A 13,989-nucleotide genomic window follows, 5' to 3' on the forward strand; every position below is an offset into this window, starting at 1 on the left:
CACCCGTCATTTGCCATCATTCTTCCATTTGTTCTTTTCATGAGTTTGCAGACTTGTGTTTTCCTCTCTTTTTTCTTTTCATTCTTTTTCTCCTTATTTATCCATTTTTTGCTTTTTTTCTATTACTTTTTATTCCCTTTCTCTTTTTCTTACCTCTTCTTACCTCATTATTCTTTCTATCTTTGTCCTGCAGATCAACATCCTCTTGACTTTCAGTGCAGGGGAGGACTGTCCCTGTCCTGAGGAGATCCAAGATGAGCTCAATGGTTTCCATGAAGAGCTGCGACTGCACTGTGGTATAGAAATTGCATACAAATGTTTCATTTCATGTTTATACTGTATATACTAGATTCATTGAAGGTATTTGCTAACACAAAAAGTTAATGAAAACAGAACCTCTCACACAAATATACATTAAAAAGCATAATTGAGACAATAATCTAAACTTTTCCCACTACTCTCCTTGATTTATAGATGCCAAATGTTGCATTTTGCTTTATGGGTCAAAGGGAAATTGCATTAGGGCACAAAACAGAAAGATGGTGCATTTTTTACAGCACAAAAGTACAAAAGCATTTTGCAAGGCAGAGGATGGAAGGAGAGAAAGGCCAGTAAAAAAAATCACTGACTGTTTTTTTTATTAAAGATAAAGCTTGAAGAAGGAGCATCATTTTGTGATAGCAGACATTGGGGTTTATGGGAACTTGGACCTAATTTTAAAAGATGGAGTGCTAAAACCATTTATGTGAGATAGAGATTACAAATAACATTTTTTATCTTCATTTGTTTACAGTAATTATGCCAAGGAATCACAATTATTTTGACAGTGATACATTGATACGTAACACCTTTAACATGGTTTCGCTTCTGCTTTGATTTTCTAATATTTAAGGCAAAAATATTGTGGATAAGTCACCAGAAAATGAAACTTTGTCCAGCTCACTCTCTCCCTCATACAGGTAGTTTTGACTTGTTGAGCTACTGAGTGACAGAAATGTGTTTCCTCCTGCAGGAATTCCAGTCGAGGAGGAGGAGGAGGAGCAGGATACCTCGATTAAAGGTCGTCTCCTTGCTCTGCTCTACAAGATCAAGGGTCCACGTCAGAAGGCAGTGGAAGAACCCACTGAACAGGAACAGGCTGCTCCCAGTAAGTAACCCTTAAGAGGGAAATAGCCTGCCAGCCAGACAGGTGCCGGTTTTCTCAAATAATATTGTGCTATTGTATTAAATAGAAGGAGCAAAGAAAGACTCTTTATTCAAAATTGCACTGTGGCACAATAGATCTAAAAGAAAAAGGAAAACATGACAACTCACGGCATGGAATTTTCAGCTAATTTCATCAACCATGTTTGATGGCTCCCAGGGTGTTGAAAGCACATTCAGACACATTGTTACCCTAAGGCTTTCGGAAATTAGCACAAAATGGCAACCAAAGCATCAACATCAAAAAGGGAAAACAATTCGTTAATTAACACGCTGAAGTAAACAACTCATATCAGCCCAGCAAACATCTGGCACACGGTGATGTGCTGATGAGCAGGAGGTGGCAGAGTTCAGTCAGTTCAACTGAGCATGACATTCTCACAGTATAATGTTATGGCAAGCTGCAAAATACATACTAGAAGAATTGTGGAAACTGCTTCAAACTAATATGAGAAAGATATTTAAGTCTCAGTTTAATGAAATGATGGAGGTTGTAGTTTATCCATTCTGAAGTGCAAGAAACTCCCCAGCAACAACTTGACAAAGGAAGTTGTGCCAACCTGAGGTTAGTGTTCTCAGTATTCTCTTCTGCTGTCCTTTGCTGATAGTGAGTCCTGAAATAACAAGACAGTAACTGCCATAAATTTTAATGCCTCGCTCCAGACTCCCACCCCTACCTTGCATTATTGAAAAACTTTACAAGTGGACAGATGATGTGATTTAAGATGACTCTGATAGACATTTTGAACATTTTAGTGATACAGTGTTATGGAGCACAAACAGGACATTCAGCAGTAACAAAATGATGGCACATTGCAAGGCTAAAGTACAACAAATATTATTCAAAAATGCACCTAAGTTTACCATAACTTTTGGATTATCTGATAATAACAATGATTGTTTAAGTCTGTGTTTAATGATTTTAAACATAGACTTAAACAATATGCCATTTGACAGTTTAGTGTTTTTACTTTGTGTTCTGTTAATCGTCTTACTGTTTCAAAATGTGTTATATTGATTTCAGGATTATATATAAAAAAAATCTTCATTTTTAAGTTAATTACTCAGTATCATAAATACTGCAGAGGTTTTTCAGTCAGTTCTTTTGTAAAAGGAGGTCTCACTGTTGAAAGGATCTGTACTGGACTAAAACTTGGCATTTTAGAAGTAATGTAATTTGTATATGGCGACAAAGAAACTGGAGAATTAGTTTCACAGCTCTGCTAGCAGAAATGTGTGCAGCACCCCTAGTCTGTGTGATGTCTTGTGCAGCTCCAAACGTAGTTGACAGAGATTGAAAATGTGATTATAACCATACCTTTCACAATTATAATAAGAATTGATAACGACACTAGGAAATAAAGTTGATTTGTACTCTATCTAAAAACCTAAATCAAAATTATGGGGACATTTTTGCTCTTTATCAATGTCAGAGTTGTTGGTTATGCATTTCAATGACACATTTGAATCTTCACAAATCACATTCAAAAGTCTTAGCAGGCCTGTACAAGGCTTTAGGAATAAATTGAGTGGAAAGTTCACTCTGCATTGCAAACACAAACCAATATAAGCTAAACACGGTCCAAAATGGACTGTTACAGTGCCCGCTGCCTGGACCTAACCAGCTGTGTGGACGCTGCAGCCGGGTGATTTCAGAAATTTCCATAATGGAACAGCATAGCTCATAGTACTTCTGTGTAATAGCTAATACAATGTGGTAAATGTCAGTTTCCTTTTCATTGTAAGTGGAGCAGATCCAAGTTTTGTCTGGTGGTGACAGATGAGTCTTAGTTCTCTTGGCGTCATACTCTTAAGCAGTGAGTGTTTTATCTTCACAAATATTGATTGGAATCTTTAATGTTATAACTATAAATTTCAGTGTTGTTGAGGGTGGATTTTTATTAACAGTGAGTGTAATGTCACAGTCAGTGCAGCAAAGTATTTTGGGTTTAAACTTGTTGCATATTCAGGGATCAGGTAACCAATCTAATCTAGATGGGTGTGTAAATTATTTGCAGAATAACAGTTTGTGCAATATTTTAGGCCTACATATATACTACTCAAGATTCATTCATCACAATTCATAATGTAGATCTTAATAAAGTGTCAAACTGATGTAAGTTATATGAAAATGACCTTTTAGGGGAAACCGCATGATTTTTTAAAAAAGTTATTTTCCTTATGATGATCACCTTCTAGTTGTAATTATTTATCTACCTTTTAATTTCCTCCTGTACCAACTGTTCACACATATATTACCAAATCTGAAAAAACAAAAGCCAAAGCAAAATAGACAAAAAAGAAAAAAGGAGACTTTGAAGACAACATTACTTTTTCAGTCCAGAACTTTAACCTCTTGGTTATGTACAGCCTTTGTAGCCTGTATTAGCTGTAGTAGCCTGCAGCCTGGATGTACTTCAATAAAACATAGAATAGTAAGTTAGCAGTAGCAGTTGAGAACTTGCATATTTTCTAGCTGTTGCAGACATCAACATTTCCAAATCCATCTTGAGTCCTGCACTGCGGCTGGATTCAGGAAGACTTCAAAATCATAACTTTAAAATTCTTCTGCAGTGGTCATTTTCTGATTAGTTTGCAGACAGAGGAGTGTTCTTTGGGGTTTTTTTTATGCCTCCCTTGTGAGCCACTGTTTGAGGTGATGCAGAGCAGATGTGGAGCTACGAGAGACTCACCTTCAGGGCAGCTGACCTCTCTTGCTCTCACTGTCTCGCTCTCTCTTGTTGTCCCCCTTTCTCATTAGGATTCTGCGAGAAACCGACGCTATCTTTGCTACAGATGCTAGACTATTTGACTTGAGCTCTCAAAGTTCAGCAACACCTGGGGCATGGCAATGTAATCATTTTGAAATAGTGGTGCTTTTAGGATACATTTATCATTCCATGTCAAAGGTGGGATGTTCATCTGTGCTTGTGAGTTATTGTATTATCCAATTTTGGTGTAGCTGTCATCCCAAACAGATTAAAGATTTTGATTTAAGATGCAGACTATTGTCACCTGAACCTTAGAAAGTTTGTAATGAATCCATGCCTATGTGGGCTGCACTCTAATTAGTCTGTGTCACTTTCTCTGGGGTGATACTTTACGATGTGCTTCCGTTGCTTGTGTCGCCCCCTCTGCTCTAAATGAGGATAAAATACATGAGGTTTGTACACTACCTGCTCTTTGTTATTAAAAACAAAAAAAAACCTTTTGGAGTCTCCTGGGGAACAAAGTAATGAGCCAATGCCTGTGCTGTGTATAGTCCTTGAAACTAATTGTGCACCTTTTCTCCCAAGGCTTTCAAAGGACAAATAAAAGTCAAATATAACTTTAACTCAGGGGTAGGCAACCATGTGCCGTGGAGAGCCAAGAGTCTGCAGGTTTTCATTCCAACTAAAAACTCCACCAGGTGATTTCACTGATTAGCTCCTCCTCTCTGCTTGAAAGTGAGCTAATCCGTGGAATCACCTGGTATAGTTTTTGGGTGGAATGAAAACCTGCAGACTCTCGACTCTCCTTTAACCTAACAACTAACTACTAAATAATTTGCTGATGGATAAATCCTGGTAATCCTAATAGCAGTTGCTTAAAATCCTCATGCACCTTGTACATTTCCTCATCTTTAATGGGAACTCTTATATTGGACGTTTGCAGGATGATGAATGAACGTTGCCACTGCTAGGAAGTCTGTGTTTACTTGGCAGGGCCTGACACAAAGAGAGCGCGGTAACGATTGCATTTTTTTTTTTCTGTCATAAGGAAGAGGGAGGGACAAGGGAGCGATGCAATAAATACACCAGCATAAAATTAATCTTTATACAGACAAAATTGGAGTGTTAGAGATTGCATGGTCATACAGTTTATCAAACATTCATGAATCCCAGATTTATACTTGTATGTGGAGACTTTTCATACATATTTATACATTCTCTTCCAGATTGTGCCATTGATTTACAAACACACCCACACACACAATTCAAGCACACACAGACATACTCACTCACACTCATGCACATGCATACAAGGAGTTTACTGATTTCATAGCATGGCCATTAATTTAGACTTATGTTGCAGAAGTTTGAAATTTCTCTCTCTCCTAACACTCAGCTGAGACAACCTACAAGTCACCAAATGGAAAAAAAAGCAGAAGCCAAAGTGGATTGGCACCAATTCTTTTTGTGTTTTGACAAGAATAAAGAGATAAACCTTCTTATACTTGTCACCAAGCACTTTGTTGTTGCTTACTGTAGTAGGCTCTTTGCTCTGCTGATAATGCAAGAACTACTTAACAGAATGTTTTTACTTTTCCTGCCATCTTGGTTTTACTCTTTGGGCTCCTTGCTGATGGCTTGTAATGAAGGTGGACATAAATTTAAGCTGTTTCTATTTTTTCAGGCATTATATGTCTCTTTGGACAAGGGTGTCTGCTGAATGCTTGAAATGTAAATATGGGAATGTAATCACTGCAGCTTTGCTGTGCTGTGGAGCTGCTTCTGAGCTTCTGATCATATCAGACTAGTTTGATTTTAACAGCAGGAAAACCTGCATGATCTCTTGTAATCTAAGAAGGTAGACTGAAGGCTACGTGATGCAGTATCCCAAATAGTTTTTTTCACATTCTAAAAGATACAAAACGCACATTTAACAAGTTGAAAAATATAAATTTGGGTTTATTAAGCCCTAAATTTGCTAATACACTATACATTCCCCACAATTGTTCTTTCCTATGAGATATTTATATTGCCGCGTGCTTAGACCAAAGACTCAATGAGAAAGTAACAGTGAAATGCCTTTTACAAACTGACAAACACAACACAAACAAGCACTTAAACAAAGAAGGAAGAAAGTCTGTATAACATTTCTGGAGAAAAGAGAGAATGCTCAGAAAGGAGATGCCATTGCCTCTGTAGAGTACGCCCCTCCCACCCCGTTGTGTTTTGTAAATGACACTTTTTATTTGATTTTTTTATTTTACTTGATTGATTTTTTAATTTTGGTTGTTGTTTTAAATGTTTGCATTTTCAGAGTGGCACTGGAGCAAGTTCCAGTCAACTGTATTGAAATGGCAAATATGGTATCTTGTATCTTGTAAAGATTAAAAGAAGAACCTAACACAGCCTTTTATCAACCCTTTTTATATATCCGGTGTCTGGTCTATACTTAAGTTGCTGATTCAGAATAGTGGGATCTAACCTATGGAACCCTGAATTACAGTTTGAAGGCAGAAGCTGGTACTGCTGATGTAGTATATACTGTAATATGGGGCTGCACAGATCGTGGTATGAGCTAGCCTCAGCATTTTGTTTTCATGGACAGAAAATGTTTTTTTTCCAATCTTCTTCTGTTTGACTTGAAATTCTAATCAATCTAGACACCAGACAGTCGAGTCAGGTGTTGAAAAAATATGTAACTGTGTGACACAGTAATCCCATATTGCATAACTACAGTTTTTTGCCTTTTCTACTCTTCCTGAACTTATGTGTGGTGTTGTGTGTGTGTGTGTGTGTGTGTGTGTGTGTGTGTGTGTGTGTGTGTGTGTGTGTGTGTTTGCACTGATTTGTGTCGAGGATGGAATAACTTGGCTACATAGCCCTGATTCAGCTAAGCACAGACAGAATAGAATTACTCTACAACTGCAAGCCCAGGAAACAATATGTTTTCTGTGTCTTTTCCCTTGCACACCTGTAGTAAAATTGACGTATATTTGCACAGCACAACATCATAAAGTATTTTAAATGCAGTGGCTTAAGAAACAATTGACTGGAGTTCCAGTCTGCAGTCTGCTTTTGGCACATCGTCATTCCAGACGGCTGTTTTCATTGCCAGCAGCACTCCAAAGGGATCCATTTTGTTTGAATCATCAGTGTGATGCTGTGTGTTGATGCTGCCTCATTTGCATGCATTGTGGATTTAAGGCTGCACTAGGCTTCCCATGTTGGCAGCTTTAAATGGCAGGGAGAAAATGGAAAACTTTCAGCTCAAATTCCCAGAAATCTACAGCACACTGTTTATCAACCTGGCTGATCTGTGATGCTTTATACTGGGGGATACCAAAGTGTCAAGAGAGGCAAAAGATCAAATATCAGTGAGGTGAGCCTTCTGTGGACAGAGTGCTGCTCACTCTTGATCAGGAGACAATTTATTAGTTTGCGCTTATCAAACTTTCACTTCCTTTGGGTGGAGAGAATGTACAAAATGTACAGATACCAGAAATAATTGAATAACTGCAGTGCCTCAGTTAGTAGGGATGGGACCTTTTCTTTCTTTCAGGCCAACTTTGTGATTTAGGCTGATAAGAGAAGTGCGTGTTAATAAAAGATTGTGCTTAGTTTACTTTAGAACATAATAATAGTCATTGTAGATAAGTCTAGATGAGTCTTAGCCCTCAATAGCAAAACAGTAGTAACTTTGAATTCAGTCCTACCTCTGTGCCATCACTCATTGTGTGGATGGTAAACTCTGAACTGTGAACTTCTTGCTTCAACAGCCAACCTTAAGGAGCTGATCTCCCAGACCATAACCAGCTGGGCTCAGGAGTCTCACATCCAGGACCCAGAGTTGGTCCGGGTGATGTTCAGCCTGCTGAGGAGGCAATACGATGGCATTGGGGAGCTACTCCGGGCCATGACCAAGACTTACACCATCAGCGCTGCCTCAGTGCAGGATGCTATTAACCTGCTAGCATCCCTGGGCCAGATCAGGTCTCTGCTGTCTGTACGCATGGGCAAGGAGGAGGAGAAACTCATGATTGATGGACTGGGGTGAGGAAATATCTTTGGAAAAAGCTGCGTTATTTCTTTTTTTGAAGGGCCATAATCAATTTTGCAAGGCAATGTAAATCTGTTATTCATATTGATTGTGTCTTCTGCTAGTTAATATGCATTAACAGGCAGCAGTATTTCCTGTGTACAGTGTGTTGCCTCAGAATGTTGGGATATGAAGTAAACCATGATGGTCACAAATAATTTTCTTTGTGTTGCCAGTGATATCATGAACAACAAAGTTTTCTACCAGCACCCCAACCTGATGAGAGTGCTGGGCATGCACGAGACTGTCATGGAGGTCATGGTCAATGTGTTGGGAGGAGACAAATCGCAGGTAAGAGGCACTTCATCTCCACAGACCTAAATGACCAGGTCTAAATGTAATATTAATAATAATGATCAGGAAAAAATGTACATGATTGGATTCAGTCATGTCATGCTGTGTTATTGACTTTTCCTGTGGGAGCCTCCAGAGAGAACTACTGTGCAGCTTTTTGTCTGAACCCACCTGTTGAGATTGCCTGGATTGAACATCCTTAAATGCTTATTTTATTTGTTTGACCATATTTGCTTGTTTTGAAAGTTAAATTTCACAGGTCTTGCCCAACTATTTTAAGGGCCGTGTCCTTGTCATCACATTTTAAGTTAGAAAATGAATGGAGATGTGATCGGATTGCCCCACCCAACTAATAATAGTTTGGTCCTCAGTTTAGATTCTCCCAGTGGAGTTTGATCTAATTGGTAAATGCTGGTTTACTCATGGGTCTGTGTAAACACAGGCCAACAGTGCTGATAGCCCATACAGCTGGCAAACTGCAAGTCAAATCATAGTGCTTGAGGAAACCTAAGCCAGACCCCTGAAGCATGCAAATTCACAAGTACTTAATCATTGCTACCGCAGTCACACTTTATTCAGTTTTGTCATATTCTTTCCAATCTTGCTTGATATGATAGTACTTAAGTACACACACAAGCCATATTTTTTCATGCTATATAGATCTTATACTGCAGTCCTCAGGAAAAATATGTATTGCATTATTATGAGGCTGTAGTCAGTGCATCCTGACCCAGGACCAATAAGCCAAGAATGACAACCTAATAGCCAGAACCACAAGAGTTCTTGGAACTGAGTGGGCATGAGACGGGTGAAGGGGACGCCTCTGAAGCCTGTCCTTTTTTGGTAGTGCTGAAAGAAGCTGGACGCGATGGCTGTGATTTAATGCCATGCTGTGTGCCAAGCAAGAATTGAACGTCACACAGATAGACAGACCTTGGGGAGACAGTCAAGCCTTCGTATCTGACTCTGGTGTTCTCATCATGTAGTCTCAGACATAAATTCCAGACCAGTTTACCGCCACTTGATATTTGCAGTTCACTTACGGTGGCCATATAAAGTGGCAGCAGCTTAGTTTGTATATGGGTGTAAAGGCTAGGTTTGCAGTATTTACATTCTCATCATGCTGTAATATTGTCTTTGTCATGGTATCTTTTAATATCCAACCATCTGTGATGGTGTTGGGTCATGATTTTGTTAGCCATTGCTTTACTTGCAACAATAATAATTTCTAGAGCACTTTGTAGGTGCTCAACGACTATCAAGCAAACAAAAACATAACTCAAGAGGGAACTCACGTTGCAGTGCATCACTAAATATTTAAGCTAAATATAAATTAAAGTTAATCACATCAAGAGTAAAACTACATACAAGTGTTTGGAATCTTAAAGCAGGAGCAGGATTAAGAACGCTACTGTAACTTCATAACATTGCAAGTTATTCATATTCATCATTAATATGTGAAAGGAACAGTTCACCCAAAACACTTACACTTACCCTTAGTACAGTCTTTCTATCCAGGCGGGTGCTGTGTGATTTCATCAGGTTTCCTCTCTGCTGAGACTTTGCCGTCTCCTGGGACACCAATACAACAGGACAGAAGAACACTAGCAACCTGTATCTATCTGTTCACAATGAGTATGAATTAGAGGCGAATAGATACAGTTTGCTGTTGTTCTACAGAATGAAATACTTCCCAGCTAAACACCTCACCCCTGCTGTGGATTATGTTGGATATCTGTGTCATTGCTTTTGAAAAGAACTGGTGCTGTTGAATTTTTCATCAAAATTTTTGAAGGCTTGAGCACTACAAACAGTACCTATCCTCTTTGACTGAAAATAAAGCATTAAATAGGTTGTAAATAAGCTATTGCTGTATTTGTATCACCAAGCAAGTACCACAAGTTGCATCATATCATATCTTTGTTGTGTTAAATAACACTTTCAATCATTATCAGTCATATGATTTCAGATCAACCAATCTTTGTTGGAGCAGTTTTATATTGCAATGTGTATTGTGCCACTGTCAAAGCTTTGTAGTTTTTGAGGCAGAAAATAGCTCTTTGGTATTTGGTTGAAATCAGGTCTGAAAGGAAGGCCAGGAGCAAAAAATAATACCATGGCTTTGAATTTAGAGGGAGCAGAAACAGATACAGTATACTCTTGGTTACTGAGAGAGAAATTTATCGTGAGAAATGTAAGACTTATGATTAAGGTTTCAGATGTGTTGCAGTAAGCATGTGTAGTCACAAGATTTGATAAAGATTTTTGGTCAAATTGTACAGTTGGATTTTGGCCACAAAGGAAGGAGTTGCAGAATTATTTCACCAAGGGAAAAGCTTGTAAATGATGAAGAAGAGGGCAGTGATCCTGGAGGGGAAGTTAGGATAACATCTTCATTGTTCTGGTCGCTTGTTCAGTTAGTCATTTGTTCATTTGTTTATTTGTTTGTTATACAAAACCTGGGGGTTTGCTTTGAATCCAATTAATATGCAAGTTGTGTTTTTATGTCTCCCTCCACAGGAGATTGCTTTCCCCAAGATGGTGGCCAGCTGTTGTCGTTTCTTGTGCTACTTCTGTCGTATCAGCCGTCAGAATCAGAAGGCCATGTTCGACCACCTGAGCTACCTGCTGGAGAACAGCAGTGTTGGTCTTGGTAAGCAGCTTCACAAAACAAGGTCTCTTTTGTCACTGTCGAGCTACAGTTACTATTATATTTGCTTGTCATTCTGAGTGAAGAAGACAGAGGTGCATTGGCAGCTTCCAGACAGCAATTTCAAGATGAAAAGATGTTTGTTTATTTATGTATTTAGTTAGTTTTTGTCACAGTACAGCCATAAAAAATTATTCCTTGATGTACATTCATTACTTGATATTTTTACTCTTTTTAATCAACTGTAAGGAGGGAGTATAGGTCACCTTTAAACATTAAAAGCACAATTTAAGACTGGTTTGTCCTAGAAACCCTGCTTGGAGGCAAGCTATAATTCACCAAGCCTTAGAGGTGTGATAAGCAAAGACTCCATTGCTGTTAAGCAAAACCAATTGAATATCATTAAAAGTAGTCATCAATCAATCCATCTTTATATTGCAGACTTGTCAAATATGCAATTCAAAGTCCTTCAACAATACAAAACCCGTTTTTTTTTAACCACTGTATGAGGGTTCAAGTCAGGGGCTGTTGTCCTGTTTTGAAACTGGCCCAATGAGATTCGGATGTCTAAATTAACTTGAAATTGAAGCCAACTATAAAATGGATGGATAAATATAGGCCAAAGATGAGTGAGGGATGAGTAGAAGGAGTGGAAGAGAAAGAGAAATTTAGCTATTCAAAAAGAAACTATAAAATGGGTAGTCATTTAATTTTACAGTAAATGGGAGAGCAATAATGAGAGAAGAATTAGGAAGAGAAAATAATTTTAAGTTATAGGAATACCTTGACATTTTGAATTTGCCTCTGTAGGAAATGAGTATCCATCCTTCAGCTACTCTGAGCTTGCCCCAATATGCTTATCAAAACCAGTGGGTGCCACTTGCCAGAAGACTTTTTCAGCTAACTGAAGTGCCAATACGAAGCCTTTTCCCCCACATTATGACAAGTGACTGGTGAGGAGAAATAACAGCCTCTAATTCAGAATGCCAAGGTATCTCCTCAAGATTGAGAGGGAAAGGGCCTGGGAAAGAAATGAAGGGAGATGATAGAGAGAGTAGAATGGCAGAGAGGGAGGGAGGGAGAGGGAGAGGGAGGGAGATTGAGGGACGTGGGTTATTTAAGCATGCAGGGCAGGACTGATGAGTCACTGGGCTCCGGCTGCTACTGCCGCTGTGAACTAAAGCACCTGGCTGTGAGGGAGGAGAAGAGCTTGTCTGGTGATCACAGCACTTACTGTTGAACACACACACACATGCACACTGTAATATCTGATTACTCATCTAAACCAGATATGTCCAGCTACCATTCTGATAGTCTTGTTAGAAAAGTATGGCATTTGTCATTTATATACTTTGCTAATTACTGTCTGTCCAAAATGAGCAATTCACCTGCAAGACGATTTGTTATTATTAAAACATTTGGTGGGAGCATTTTCATCTAAATTTCTTGACAGTGCTGTGAGAATAATTATTATTTTTCAGTGGAAATAGGCAGTTTCTATACATCGAGCTATGCAGTAGTCACAACACTGAAGTTAGAAACAGGAGCCAATATTGTTTTAGTTATTGTTGTGATTAAACATTGTGATAAGGAGGTTGATAAAAGTGCTTTAATTACAGTGATAATGCCCACTCACTCCTTTGATATCTCCTATTGCATATATGTCTTTTGATCATGGGCTACCTAGCTGAAAGTTACATAAGCATCTATTAAAGAGTTTGATATCTATGTTGGCTTTTACTGTAGAGGTGCTTTATGGTAAATGTCGGAATTCACAAAAATTGCAAGTCTTGAAATATCTGTTGGGAATTCTTGCTCTCTCTTGAGGGGCCATATTGATTTGTTTGTTCAATTTGTCAATTTATTCAGTTGTTATTAAGGTTAGGTGTAGCAAGAGGAAGTCAGTGGTCTAAAAGGTGAACATATACGAGGATACATATCAACTTTTACAACTTTTACATAAACAGCTCCTGGTGTTGTGAAGATGAGACTGTACGAGGAAGGAAAGAGACTAGTAGGTTAACAGATGTACATAGACTGCCCCCTGTTGTTTTGAATGGAACCAAATGCAGAGTGTCTTTTTGCTTATATACTGACATTTTGTCTGTGTCTGTGTGTGTGTGTGTGTGTGTGTGTGTGTGTGTGTGTGTAGCCTCTGAAGCTATGCGGGGCTCCACCCCACTGGATGTTGCAGCGTCTTCAGTTATGGACAACAATGGGCTCGCTCTGGCTCTCGAGGAGCCCGATCTGGAGAAGGTATGCTAACTTATCTGTCTCAGGGCAACTCTCTTTTCTTATCTTAGGTTAAAACAAAGCACAAAAATATAATGTATTTTACAATTTATAGTCACTGAGTTCATTAATTTTGGCTTTTTACTTTTAAATAATTGTTTTGTTAAAACAGACTAAGCCCATAACTTATGACTTATTAAAACCATAGTGACTATTAAAGTATTTAGCTCATCCTCTGGTTCCAGGCTGACTTGAAAATTGCTCACTAGCCCGTGGCTGTCATTCAGGCTGAGTTCAAGTTGAATTGCTGTCGAAAGAGACTAGCTGTCTGTCAGTGGTAAATACAGTACTCACCCAGGCACTGTGAAATTAGTAGAACAAACCGAAATCAAACAACATGGAATATATTCAGGAGTAAAAATGGGAATACCAGGGCTTTAAACCAAAGGTATGTTAATGTTACTGTAGGTTGCTTTGCTCTCTAATGCAGCCTTGTGGAATTGGGCCCATGAGTACAGGACCAGCTTGCTGGTCAAATAGCAGGGAGTGCAGGGAGATTAATTCTGTCTTTTCTTAAATTGTAATTGTATTGTATATGTTGTCAAATAGTTTTTCAAAAAGAAATTTCAAATAATGATCATCATGCCATTTTATAATTAATTGCTTTAATCAACCTGGGCTGCAGTATAGTAAGCAGATGCCTTTACGCGATTAGATTGCTTCATTCTAAAATTCTTCTCCATTGACTTAGACTGAAAGTAACTTAGAAACAGAAAACTGATGGCACACAGGTTTTCCCCAGT

The 13,989-nt window shown here is 38.6% G+C and overlaps 1 protein-coding gene across 1 annotated transcript in view; it reads left to right on the plus strand.

Annotated features, from left to right (window-relative positions):
• The window catches only part of ryr3 (ryanodine receptor 3), a 136,831-nt gene that overhangs the window by 71,414 nt on the left and 51,428 nt on the right, over nucleotides 1–13,989 (plus strand). The window contains exons 40-45 of the mRNA XM_030047858.1: nucleotides 194–296; nucleotides 1,013–1,147; nucleotides 7,691–7,964; nucleotides 8,187–8,301; nucleotides 10,825–10,957; nucleotides 13,107–13,210. Coding sequence (XP_029903718.1) covers nucleotides 194–296; nucleotides 1,013–1,147; nucleotides 7,691–7,964; nucleotides 8,187–8,301; nucleotides 10,825–10,957; nucleotides 13,107–13,210 — 864 coding nt within the window. The remainder of the gene's footprint in view (nucleotides 1–193; nucleotides 297–1,012; nucleotides 1,148–7,690; nucleotides 7,965–8,186; nucleotides 8,302–10,824; nucleotides 10,958–13,106; nucleotides 13,211–13,989) is intronic.

The sequence above is a fragment of the Myripristis murdjan genome, chromosome 24, assembly GCF_902150065.1.
Source record: "Myripristis murdjan chromosome 24, fMyrMur1.1, whole genome shotgun sequence".
In the NCBI taxonomy this organism is placed as follows: Eukaryota; Metazoa; Chordata; class Actinopteri; order Holocentriformes; family Holocentridae; genus Myripristis; species Myripristis murdjan.